At 38.2% G+C, this 13483-nt stretch overlaps 1 protein-coding gene across 1 annotated transcript in view; it reads right to left on the bottom strand.

Annotated features, from left to right (window-relative positions):
• Positions 1-7673, bottom strand: part of LOC139478243 (kinesin-like protein KIF2A) — a 43192-nt gene extending 35519 nt beyond the window's left edge. The window contains exons 1-3 of the mRNA XM_071260664.1: positions 7521-7673; positions 1821-1915; positions 1033-1113 (exon numbers count right to left, since the gene is read on the bottom strand). Of these exons, the coding sequence (XP_071116765.1) occupies positions 1033-1113; positions 1821-1915; positions 7521-7575 (231 nt within the window). The 5' untranslated portion in view covers positions 7576-7673. The remainder of the gene's footprint in view (positions 1-1032; positions 1114-1820; positions 1916-7520) is intronic.
• Between the last annotated feature and the right edge of the window lie 5810 nt (positions 7674-13483).

Below are 13483 nucleotides of genomic sequence, written 5' to 3' on the forward strand. Positions count from 1 at the left end.
ACACTTCTTATTTTCTGTCTTTCGTAAATGAAGAGACCAATATGAGATGGTGCGATAGTCATGATAGTGCTTAATCTTCATCTTCCCGAGGCAAGGGAGTTAACAGACTTTAAAAGTCCAGTTTCCACCCTTGCCCAGGTAGGCTGGTATTTCGGAAAAATGTTTTGGCTGGACTAAAGAGTCTAAGCATAGTCCAATAAAAATCGCGTAACGAAATCGGCATCCTGTTTCTAAACAACATAGCATGTGTATCGTCAACTGGGCGTCAACAGATATTTTCAAAATTTTTTCATGTTTTCAATCACCATACTCCAGTGATGTGCTTTAATCCACATGCACTGGGTGTCTCAGACTGGGAATGTGAAACTTTTCTTGGATTAACTTGACCAGATCGTCTTGACAGGGCACCGCCATTTTGTTTAAAACAAATGCCAGTGATACGGGAGGTGGAATCTGATAGGGAGGGACACAGAAGGGACATAACTCATAATAGCCACTGGTGGCGCTACGACCAAGCCAAGAAGCGAAATTCCAGCCTAGTTCGGCGAAGGTGGAAACTGGACTTTAATAATCAGTTAACACCCTTGCCTCGGGAAGACATTAATCTGAGAATCATACGGAAAAAATCACTACCTACAGGAGAAATAAACTGAAAGTGTATTACATGAAGTTATCTACACAAAACATGAAGTATTTACAAAACAGCAAAGTATTTGCCATTAGGTTTTTGCTACCTCAAAAATCAGATTTTATTACCATAATTCAAATTTCCAAAATTCCTCTTGCATGCTTCCATGCATTGCCATGGTTACCATTGTTATGTCTTCATCAATACAGAAGATTTATCAACATGACTAAAAGTCTTCGGCCATAAATGTTTTTATTCTGACAAAAATCCTTACAATACAAACACAGAGGTCCTTGTTTCAATGCATAACATGACCTGTAGAAAGATCCATTACTGCAAGAAAATAAGATCAAATATGGCAAGATAATTGATATGTATATGTTCTTGATGTGATGTAAACTTACTTTGACTGACTGAGATTCCCTCGGCTTTTGTGCACTTGTAATAACATGCGGATTTAAGGCAAAGATTGCTTCCACTTCGATCTGAAACAAACAGCAAATATCAGTTCCTTTGATAACTAAATCGTTAATTGTATATGTTCTCAACATGCTCATGTCACAGATTATACCAACTTCACCTGTTCAGAAATAATCAAGGGTGGGAACTGCTTACTTCCTTTAATCAGCAACATTTAAGAGTGAAGTTTACAAAGCAGGTAGGCAGGCTGGGCAGTATGAATTGATAAGAAAGTAGACCTTCCCACAAAGCAATTGTAGCGCTACCTTGTAAGCCAATGTTAAAGTATGGGGAATATGGTCGGCTTAGTGCTTAGTGCTAAGATCGTTTTGAGGAATGGAACACTAGCCTATGAAAGGTTCAAGGCTAGAAATATTTCAGAACAGGTTAAAATTGAAAAGCTAGCTTTAGACATGTTCGAAGCGCTATGATCTTGAAACCCTAATTACAACACATTTTGTGATATTTAACTGACAAAAATGCTGCATGTCATTAAACGAGTAGTAAGTAATTTCTTTAGTTTTAGCAAGTGTATCGTCTTGTATTGATGCATAAAAAAATGTATCATGTATCGTATCGTCACATGAAAACTCACGATGCACCAGTACCGATGCATCGTTTCACCCCTAGTACATACAAAAGTAATTGTAATTATGGTATGCCTTCAATGTTAACTAGATGAGCACACAATTTGTCTGAATATGGTAAACATGTTAAAGACATTTTCACGTACCTCCTTCCCTTTTGTTTCCCCTTTCTCAAACCATTCAACAGTCACACTGCGGGACTCGAGATTCACACCGCTTATCACTGCAGAGTGAATACGCCCTGTAGAGAACAACAGCATTATATCAGGAAGCATAAAGGTTCGTTGTATGAAACTATACCAACACAGTGAACAAGGTAACAAAAATACACAATGACAACTGAAAGTTGAAAACTTCAATAAATATGAACAAGGTACAAGGTATGAACCTCGAAAATATACATCATACCATCAGCAATGACAAATTGACAGATTAACAATTTATTTGTATGCTGATATCTTAAGCTCACTTTATTTTTTGTTGATTAATGCTACATGCCCAGAAATGGGCTTCATGCATTGTACCCATGCAGGGACTCAAACCCAGGCCTTCAACATGGCGAGTGAATGCCTTAACCATAAGGCTACCCAACTATCTCTTGTGTGCTTTGTATCATATGTATAATATGTATATGGTCCTGTTAATACTTGTATTGTATCGTTTAGGTAGTATCAGCATGATCAGTGATACTTGTTATACATTTGATTAAAGAGTCAACAACACTTGAGTTACAGGGATTTGACACTTAAGTCAAGCTGACATTTACTGGGTACTGTCTTCCCTGGTATCCAGCTACTAGAACTCTGCCCAGCAGTGTTTGCATACTGTCATTCACTGTAGGGTATTGGGCAGCTTGATCCTCTGTTAGTCAATTTAGCCCTTGTTCTGGTATTGTACCTCAATGGTATTTAGGTCACATAGCCCCAGCTGTTGCAGTCTTAGAAGAAAATGAAGGATTTATATATCATCGATGATAGATTATTAGTTAATGGACTGACATTTCAGAAGAAGCAATAATGAATCTTGAACCTAAGAAATATCCAACATGAATTAGATCATTGCAGCTTAATTTGAAAAGTAGCTTTTCAGTAGACATAGAGCAAAATTTACCCCAATTAACCTTTAGCCTTCTAACAAGTCTATGGCATATGGCATATAAGAACTTGATCAAACATATAATAAAAAGCAGTGGTATCTGTAGCACACCCATCCTTGATATTAAGTGTTTTATATCTACCTGTTGTACAATTGTGGCACATGCCAAATTGATCAAAGCTCTGGACCCATTCAGAACCATAGCTTTGTCTTGAGTCAAGTTACACAGTTCTTTGGTGATTAAAACAAGCAGCGACACTCATCTAGTACTCGACTCATGGTGTGTTCCCTGTTTGAGTTTAAGTTGAGTTCTGGGATCCTCAAGGATTGCCCCTGTAGTATTGGAATCTTGCTACCCCTTAATCACTAACTGTTAATATCAGGACAAGGACCTCTTGACTTTTTTACCTAATTTCGAAAACACTTGAAATGCCTGCAAGCATGATTATTCACTACCTGTAATATACTCAAGAAACTTCTCTTTTAGATAAAAGTCTTCTGGTTGGTTATAAACTTTGTTTCAAACTTGACTGAGGGTTTGGTCATACAAGGCCATTATTATGAATGCAGATCTATGATGAAATCTCATTTATGAAAGTCATTCTGATTAGAAGCTAATATCAAAGTTATGACCGAGAGACATTCAAGCCTAAGTTAATGCAAACATGGTAAAGAGGGACGGCAATGGTGATGACGGGTCCAGGTCGTTTATAATAAAAGAATGGAAATACAGGAATTTACTAGACAGAAAATCCTGCATCCTATACCCATGAAAATGACCATCTGCAATGCAGAAAATGTGCATGTATGTTTAGAAATGAATACTGCTATTTCATAATTTGGTGCCACTTAAAACATATTTAAAAAACAATAAGTCAAATTTGCTTCACAATCTTCAAGCATTGACTCATGTAGATTTGTTTCATTTCAGGAACTCAATACCAATCATAACTAATGGCCTCCGAGCATGCCCAATCTTACATCCATTGTGGTAGTCCTGCACCATGACCGTGGAATATATTTATTTTATGAAAAAATAATAATCTAGAAATGCATACAAAAGCAAATCTAGGCAGCTCAAGCTAGCTCTATTCCACATAGGGAAAAAAAAAAATTTTTAGAGTCAAGAAGGATATTGTGTAATATAAGATTTCAGAGACTAAATGTTAGTCTACCATTGTGGTAGAGTACTGTGTTGTCAAATTTTACATTTCTCTTGACCTCAATTTTGTAACTTGAGACCCCAATTTTTTTAACCTAGGCCCCTCGCAGTAAAGGCTTTGAGTTCCCTGGACCCTCAAAATAAATATCTCATATAAATCCCTGGACATAGAATACACTTGATGATCGAGGACGTAGCTCACTTGACTCTCATTGAATTTCGATTTTGAGGAACAAAACAGGAACAAATTAATATGTAAGCCATGAAAATCTGCACATGAAAAAAGGTAACCTAAAATATATGTCTAACTGCAAGTCTTGAATCTGACTTGACAGTTTGGACATGTCACTCCCAAACACTCACTGGCCAACAGGCACAACAGGGCCCACTTGCACAAAGTGATCTTAGACTATCGTAAGTCTATGTTAAAATATGGGCGTTACGATCATCTTAGCGATAAGATCGCTTTATGCAAATGGGCCCTGGTCCACATAAACAAACAAATATATCTCCTTGTGTTGTGTGTCCACTGTGGAATGCCAGATCTGTATGAATATCAATCATCATCATGATCATTTGAGTGCAGCGATTGAACTATCGATGCATAGGGACTGTCTATGGTTAGATGGCAATACATCAATGACAAATTGAAAAATTGACATTAATTCCATGACCAGATTGATTGTTTTTATTGATATAAAATAATGACAACATGAATAATCCCCAAAATGAAAATATGTTACCATTTTCAATTATTTTTTTTAATTTTTAAGTTTAAATCTACACCAGACTCAAGTAAGAGCTACTGCCATTAAATATCCTACTAGTATATGGTCTCTGAGCTAGGACATACTTAGATTGACACCATACAGAATCAAACTTGAAATGCTACATGGTTGGAAGGTAAGATGTTCAGAATACAATTACAATATTATTGCAATAGTTCTATTACTCTTGCAACTGTATTGAAAAAGAACTTCTAACTATCACAGCCAACATGTAAATGTCGTCAGTAGTCACCCCTGACTATATCACTAAACCCTTACATTGAACATGCATCGATATTAGTATGCCATACATGTTTGAGAATAGGCTATTCATTGATGGCCGTTCCTCTGCTGTTCTGCTGGACATGGGCCAAATAGCAGTTAAAGATTTAGTAGATCTTTCTACAGTGATTCAGCAAGTTCAGATTGGTTTAACTTGTGGGGACAGTGTTATTTAACATGTCCTGCAGATTCTTTTCAAATTTGGTAAAGATCTGAAAGAATGACTTATCAAAAACTGAGTGAAGAGTGAGTGAGTTTGGTGTAACCTTGTTAACACCACCTTGAACAATATTACAGTTACATCATGGTATGTCAGCTTGATGTAGAAGTAAAGCCCAAAGCAATGCAGGTCTAAGACATTACCACTATGGAGAAACCCATGAGCACAGGAATAGTGCTGACAAACCGAGAAACATTGAAGCAACAATCATAGATTTCTGGCATGCTCAGGGGGCGCAATTCTGCACAGCGACTTGTGCCCACTAACATCATTTGTCTGTAGCATAATAACTCCAAAGTGTTCTAAATCAAGGATTTGGAAGGGGCAGGGAGGGGCCTTTCGGTCCTTTTCTATAGTGCTAACATCTAGGATAACGACAAGGACCCTTTGATTTTCATGCTTAATTTCAAACACAGCACCTATCATGCCTATCATCATGTTACAAATAAAAATGAGGAAACAACATGACAAATAGCCAAAGCAAAAGTCATTAATTTCAATGACAAAAGCTCTGCAAATCTCAAGTGAAAAATGTCATCCCTGTTATAATCACATGCATTCAACCTGTCAAGATCCGGGGTAAAACAGCAACCAATGCTTGTCGTAAGAGATGACTAACAGGATCAGGTGGTCAGACTCACTGACTTGGTTGAAGCATGTCATTGTATCCAAACTGCGTGGATCGATGCTCAAGATGTCAATCACTGGATCATCTGGTCCAGACTTGATTATTTACAGACGCTGTCACATATCTGGAATTTTGCTGAGTGCAGCGTTGAACAACAAACAAACAAACAGTCATTAACTTCATCGTTCTATTAACTTCTACCAACAGCATGTGAACATTGAATTTCATCATACACTGTTCGCCACCACAACCACAGGAATGGTGCAGGACTAGGTAGGCCTATGCCACCAGAGATTTATCTTGGATTTCACATTTCATGCCTTTAGCAGGCAAATTGAGAAAAATTGTTAATTAGTTCAAAATTGTTTTGTTGATTAAAGTTCTTATCTTCTTAATTTCAGATGTAAAACATCATGACCATGATAACATTGCATTCAGCGCAATAACATTCTTCTCCATTGGTCCTGTTATCAGTGAAATACAAGTCACCTTGACCAAGCCATCACTTTAGTTTGAACTCTATTAACATGAAGTGGGATTTTTTACTGATATTTGCTGCCGACTCGAGGCTGAATATCAGCCTTTGAGCAGGTATAGAAAGATCCATGTCATCATGCTGTTTCCAGTCGGAGCAATAAGGCTTCCGGTTCTAGTTTTTAATACATAAATGCACATATCAAAATTATCCAGAATTAATACACTCAACAAATGCTTTATCTTTCAACATGAGTTGTAAACCTAATTAGTTATCCCCTCTCCTAATGAATCAAAAGGCTGGACTCAGAAAATTGCATGATCAATAGGATCTGGGCAATCCATTGGGACCCACTCTGCAAACTGCTGCATCATAGGCTAGGCCAACTACCAAAGCAAACAGGGAGGTTTTACATTCTAAACATGCCCAAGCAACAGGTTCCAAAAGAACTCTAATGTAACCTGTTGATAGCATTACATTTTCTTGTATGTTTTTCCTAAAGTTTGTCTGTGAATGAAGCTTTTTCTACATTTCACCATATAAACTGTTTAATGACAGTTATTATTTTCTACCTTTAGCCCCTAATATGAATATAAGTCATATGGGCCTAGTGGCATAACGCACCACAGGTGCGTAAGATCTTGACAGAAACAGATTTTGCTGTAGACAAAAAGCAAATGGTCATTATAGGACAAAGTGATAATTTACCATTTCATGAAGATTTTTTCATTATCAATAACAATCTTCTTTTTCAAATTAGGCATATTCAAAACATTTTTAAACACTGTTTGACAATGGCCTAAAACCATAATATTATAATATGAAGCCATTGACTCACAAAATACGTCAGTGCGCCTTACATGCCATTTACACCATGAAATGGACATATGGCGAACTAATAAGGCTACGCGTTAGAACTCATTTGAATTCAATTCAAGGTCCATGTATGAATCAGCACTGGCAATGAGGCTAAATGTTTATGTCATGACTGGGTCATACGTTTGACACAACAGTTCTAACATTTTACTTATAAATCCATTTTATGGACCATATATCATGATATTTCACGGTGACATGCACCAAAGTTTGACAATAATGCATACTCTTCGGTTTATTCTTTCAAATTTTGGGTTAATAATCATCATATTTATGTTAGCAACCCGGTATCATGCGATTGTATTGACATAGAAATGCGACTTCACGCGACTGATTCTCACCGTCAGTGCGCTGAATATCCACATTAACACCAACTTTTAGACCTCCAAGATCCATGTTTTGAAGTCAGGGTAAACCAGTTAATTAACACGATGATTAACACAGATATAAGGTTATTTTTCAGTTGATATATTGTCCATCCCGTGTGTTCATCCGTTGGGATTTTCAAATCAAGTCACTGCGCATGCGTAAGACATATTTCATTGTGGTATTCGTCGATAGACTACTTTATGTTCGTTTGAGGGTCGGCTTCAAAATATACTGATGACTTCATAAATATCTTTGTTTACTGCCTAAATAGAACACAGCCGCTTATGCCACGATTCGCATATAAACGTCATAACTTTATGATAATATAGCATTAACTGGACATAAAGTAACGTGCCTGGGCGTGAAGGGAGCGGTAATGACGCTCAACAGTGTTCAAATGGTATCATGTGGCCGTTTATTACTGCTGCAGATTTTACCTCTCTTTCAATGAAAATATAACGTCATTTTAACTACTACGAGATTGATACTTGCATCAGCAGTGTGTGTATTTCTACACACGGAGCTTACATTATTTTAAAATAAATTACTGTACTAAACATCGCATTGCTAACGTTTGAAATGATAACAAATATAATCAGATAATCATTGAAAATACTGTTTCTAATAATTGGTTGGTTGGTTTGTTGTTGAACACCGCACTCGGCAATATTCCAGCTATATGACGGCGGTCTGTAAATAATCGAGTCTGGACCAGACAATCCAGTGATTAATATCATGAGCATCGATCCACGCAATTGGGATCAATGACATGCATCAACCAAGTCAGCGAGCCTGACCACCCGATCCCGTTAGTCGCCTTTTACGACAAGCATAATCGCCTTTTACGGCAAGCATGGGTTGCTGAAGACCTATTCTACCCCGGATCTTCACGGGTCGTTTCTAATATAACGATTACTGATGCAATGTATACTTTTGAATGCGAGAGAAGTTGACCCTTAATTGTTACTCTATCTTGTAATTACTTATCGCATATTTTCTCCGTTGATCTATTCCTAATATAACCGCAAATGCAAACTCGGAATGTATAAACTACCAATCATATTAAAATCAACCCTTTTACTCTGATACGATACCTCTCTATGCTTAACCCAGTTACAGGTCGGATTGTAATGGGATTGATAAACCATAAAAAATCATCCGGTTTTTTCTTACTCTCACTACAAATAATAAATATTTTACATTTGGAATCGGAAGATGATACTGTACTTTAACATTATTTATTTGTATGCAGTCTGAAGTCAGTTTTGATATTTAACATGTATTACTTTAGAAATTCGTATTCGTTTTAAATTAAAATTACATATGTTCGTCTGATCATGTTAATAGTCGGGCGATCGGGTAGCCTAGCGGTTAAAGCGTTCGCTCTTCACGCCGAAGACCCGGGTTTGATTCTCGACACGGGTACAATGTGTGAAGCCAATTTCTGGTGTCCCCCGCCGTGATAATGCTGGAAATTGCTATAAGTGGCGTAAATAAAACTCACTCACTCATGTGAATAGTCCATGGAATATACCTGTGCATAGTCTCCACTGTTGGTCGAACATTTACACACGCTCGCAGTGAAGATTAGTGGCTCAGTTAAATAATTAACGAATCAAACGAGCACAGTGTAAGGAACCATTCTTGGCGTCACAAGTCTTCATTATGCTGGAATACTACAGAAACGGATAACCCACACGAGATGCGTGTTTTACCGTAAAAGCGTTAGAAGCGGACGTACAATTACCATTGATGTCGTCATTGAAATGCCCGGTCTAGATTTGTAGCCTTGTATTGCTTCAAGGCGCCACTGAAGGAAAGAACCTTGTCTGTCATACAGACCCTAAAACAAATATTTGCAATACAGCCCTTGCAAGTCTAAAATGTTTGGCAAGTCTAGATTACTGCAGTATCAGGACAAATGAAGAAAGTGGGGAGGAGATCTGGACTTGGTTGAAGCATGCGATCCAAATTGCGTGTATAGATGCTCATGATATCAATCACTGGATCGTCTGTCCGAACCCGATTATTTACAGACCGCCGTCATATGGCTGAAATATTGGAGTGCGGCGTAAAACAACAAACCAAGCCTTTAACTATATCATTTGCAAAAAATGCCTACTCATTTTTTTTATTACCGTGGAATATTTAACTTACAAATGTGGACCTGCACCTTTAACAAATTACATGAATTCACTTCATATATAAAACAATGGGACAAAACACAACCTTTGCCTCGGAATTTCATTATTTCATGACCTGTACTTCACAACTGCCATTGAGGTTGTGAGTCATGATCGCCACTAGACTCATCATGGCTATATAGTATGACAAATGGAATATGTTGCAATAACCATAATTGGTTAATATCGAGAAATGAGCGCGATTATACAGCGCCATTTCTTCGTGTCTGTCTTAAAACTGAGAGCTTGGTTTTCAGCTTTAGTTTAAAGTTTGTAAGCGATTATACAAATGATAACGCGACAGCATTCACATGGCGCATTAGCCGTGTTTGTTTCTCTGGGTATTGGTTGTGATTCGCTGTGCGGGTGACATAGAGGTTATCACGCGAGTGTGTTTGGGGATGGTAAATATCCTGCATTAGGAATAAACATTGTATTTAGCGAGCCTTGGCGAGCTAAATACATAGTGTTTATTCCTAATACAGGATATTTACCATCCCCAAACACACAAGTGTGATAACCTCTTTATCATATAATGTCATTCTTTAATTCTGTGCTTCAAAATCGCTTTCCCTCTCTCACAAGCATTACCGAAACATTGCGAGTTTTCCTGGAATGCGCGCATTAATGTTTATTACGTCACAGGGTAAGTGATGTGTCAGTCGGACAGTGACAGTAGCCAATATAGTTCCAACTGAAGTCTGTTTCTTATACTGTGGCGAAGCAACATATACGCAAAACAACAACTGTTTTTAATTGCTTTTCGCGGCAATCCATCGGTCTGTCCGCTAGAGTAACTGCCCTTTGTCAAAGGGAAGCTACTCTAACCCTAGTCTATGAGACGTCACGGCCACGGTCAGACGTTGTTGACAGTCGGTCTGTCCTGTCATAACGATAAGAAGTGTAGTCAGATGTACACACAGCGACAAAACGAAACAAGGTAACAATTCAAACATATTTCTGCCAAATACAACTATTTTAATTTGTGGAGGAGGTTTCAAGGCGCAGAGGCCTACAAGCACAGGTATGGCTACTGATCCCACAGGGCCACGTATAGCCATACTATACTGACTGTGCAGACATTTACGACTTTATTGTGTATGAAGTGTCACATGACAATGAGGTAACCTCCAAATGGTTTCAGAGTTTTGTCACTGATGAGGTAGTCAGAGATTCCCAATCTGAAGAACGGAAAACAAGCAGACAGGAACTTTTGGAGGAAGTAATCCGAAAATACACATGTATGTCTTCCGCCCAGTTCCGGAAGGAATTTAAAAGAAAAATGAAAGCCAAGAAAGAGGAAGCACACCGAAAGCAAATAAGAATGAGAACTGAGAAGACCAGTGATTCCAAAGCATCCAACGAAATTGGAAAACTAAAATTCAGTGAGGACAAGAGTTCTGGACACATTGCGACACACAGACGTTTGCAAAGTGAACTACAGTTAAATTCATCATACTTTGAATCTTGTAATTTTCGAAAACTCAAGTTAGAAATGCTATGTAAGGCCTATGGTCTTTCTGTTTCAAAAAAATCAACAAAGAAAGACTTGGCAGCTAAACTTGCCGCAGAAATTTCTACCGTGGATAGCATACCCAATACAGAATATCTAGACCTTAAAGACACAGACTCAACTAAAATTACACCAACAGCACCATGTTCAACAGCATCATGTTCAAAAGCATCATGTTCATTTCAAGCACCTGATGAAGATCTCCCGCGTGCAAAAAGGCAGAAAACCACCAAATCAATTGGAAAGGGAAAAGGAAAAGGAAAATCTAGGCAGGAGATAACTGTATTGAATCCATGCACAAAATGCAAAGAAGAGTGTTCTTTTGATTATATCATTTGTGACTTGTGTGGCAATGTATACCATTTCAAATGTCTATCCCTTCAAGACAATGAAGAAGAGTTACAGTCAGATGAATGGTATTGTACTGACTGTCAGAGTACAATTTACTGACAAAAGTTTACATGTGACTCGCAGTGTTGTATTATAATTAGACCAATGGTTATTATGTTTACTTGTTCATAAATCTATTTTTATCATGTGTCATGTGAGAAATATTATCTGATCAATATGCACATTAGTGGTGACAATGCTCTGTTTCTTTGTTGATGAATCTATTTTGGTCTTGTATGATGTCGGACAATGACAGACTGTCAGTTGTTGATCTCAGTATTCCAGTATGTTTCATGGACATTATTACCAGAAAAATTACATTATGATATTTGTTCTTGTGAAGATAGTAAAAATTATAATTACTATCACATGTTGAACTATGCTTGTACAGGTTTGAATCTTGCATGTGAATTATCTTCAGATATTTTTGTCAGTACAGTATGGCTATACGTGGCCCTGTGACTGATCCCGCTTGGCTAGGCCTCGTGCCCTCGCCAAATTGTTTCGAAATTTATATCTCCAAAGTTGCCAAAACTTATAAAATGCCTTAGCTACGTCACAGTTAGACACAGATTTTCAGTATATTAGACTGTTCTTTTGATAATGATAGCAATTATCCCTGTAGTTTATCCAGATTCCCGATGGTTAATTCTGACTCGATTTACATGGGCGACGCCATGTTTTTTATAAACAGTGAAAGTAGTCCCTACTTGACCTTTGATATTTGCATCTCTATCCGCATATAACCCCAACGGATATCGTTTTTATTCGTTGGCCTTATCCTGCCGAGAAACCTACCCATTATATGATAAATGTCAGGATCCGCAGGTCATTGGTTCGAATCCCAGTTCCGCCTTGATTATGATGCTGGGTTTGCAGCACAACATCCATCGTGGGTGTTTTCACGCACAGAGGTAAAGGTACGCGACCTGCGTCATTATACGCGCTTTCCTTTTTCAATGCATTTAATGCTTTTATTCAAAATTTTCACAAAACGGCAAGCACATAACGCGCTCGGTTGTCAATGGGGGCAAACCCTGCAATTTATAAATTTCTATCGGAGCCTTTCTATCTTGTCTTGCACAACACAACATCCACGTACAGTGAGAAGTGTCGTAAAGTCATTTAGCTACCGCCCCGACCCAAGCCAACATAACTCCCTGACATGTCACCCGCACAGCGAATACAGGAGTTATCTCCCCTTTAACTATGGAATACCAAGCTCCTCACAGCGATAGTACGTTCCCGGAGCTCTCTATACTATATTACCGAGAGTGTAACGAAGGTGTCACGCGCTGGGAAGGAGCTTGTATGGAATACCAAGCTCCTCACAGCGATAACACGTTCCCACTCGAGAGTGTAACGAAGGTGTCACGCGCTGGGAAGGAGCTTGTATGGAATCCCAAGTTCCTTCCCAGCGCGACACCTTCGTCACACTTTCGGAGAGCTCTGCGAACGTGATATCGCTGTGAGGAGCTTGTATTAAATCCTAGAAGGGCTCGCCCTTACATTATAACACATTTTGCTTCTTTCGTAAGCGCGACTGTGTCCTTCTAGGATTCCGGATTTCTGTCTACGAGTCGGTTATTGTCATTAAGTATCGAACCCTATTCAGTCACAAAGATGAGATCATCCGTAATCCCATATGGATTGTCGTTAAACCAAATATTTCAGTATTCTGGTTTTATATGGGTTTTACGCAGACAAAAGGTGCACTAGGCATTTAAAAGCTGTAGTGTCAGGAAAAATAGACATGCATTTCATCTTCTTGTATTCTTCCAATTTGTTTTGGTATTGTTACTAATATCCTGTCTTCCTTCGTGGTAAAAGCTACAACTGAATGTTGAAA

Source organism: Haliotis cracherodii, unplaced genomic scaffold (assembly GCF_022045235.1).
Source record: "Haliotis cracherodii isolate W230 unplaced genomic scaffold, xgHalCrac1.p SCAF_4, whole genome shotgun sequence".
NCBI lineage: Eukaryota > Metazoa > Mollusca > Gastropoda > Lepetellida > Haliotidae > Haliotis > Haliotis cracherodii.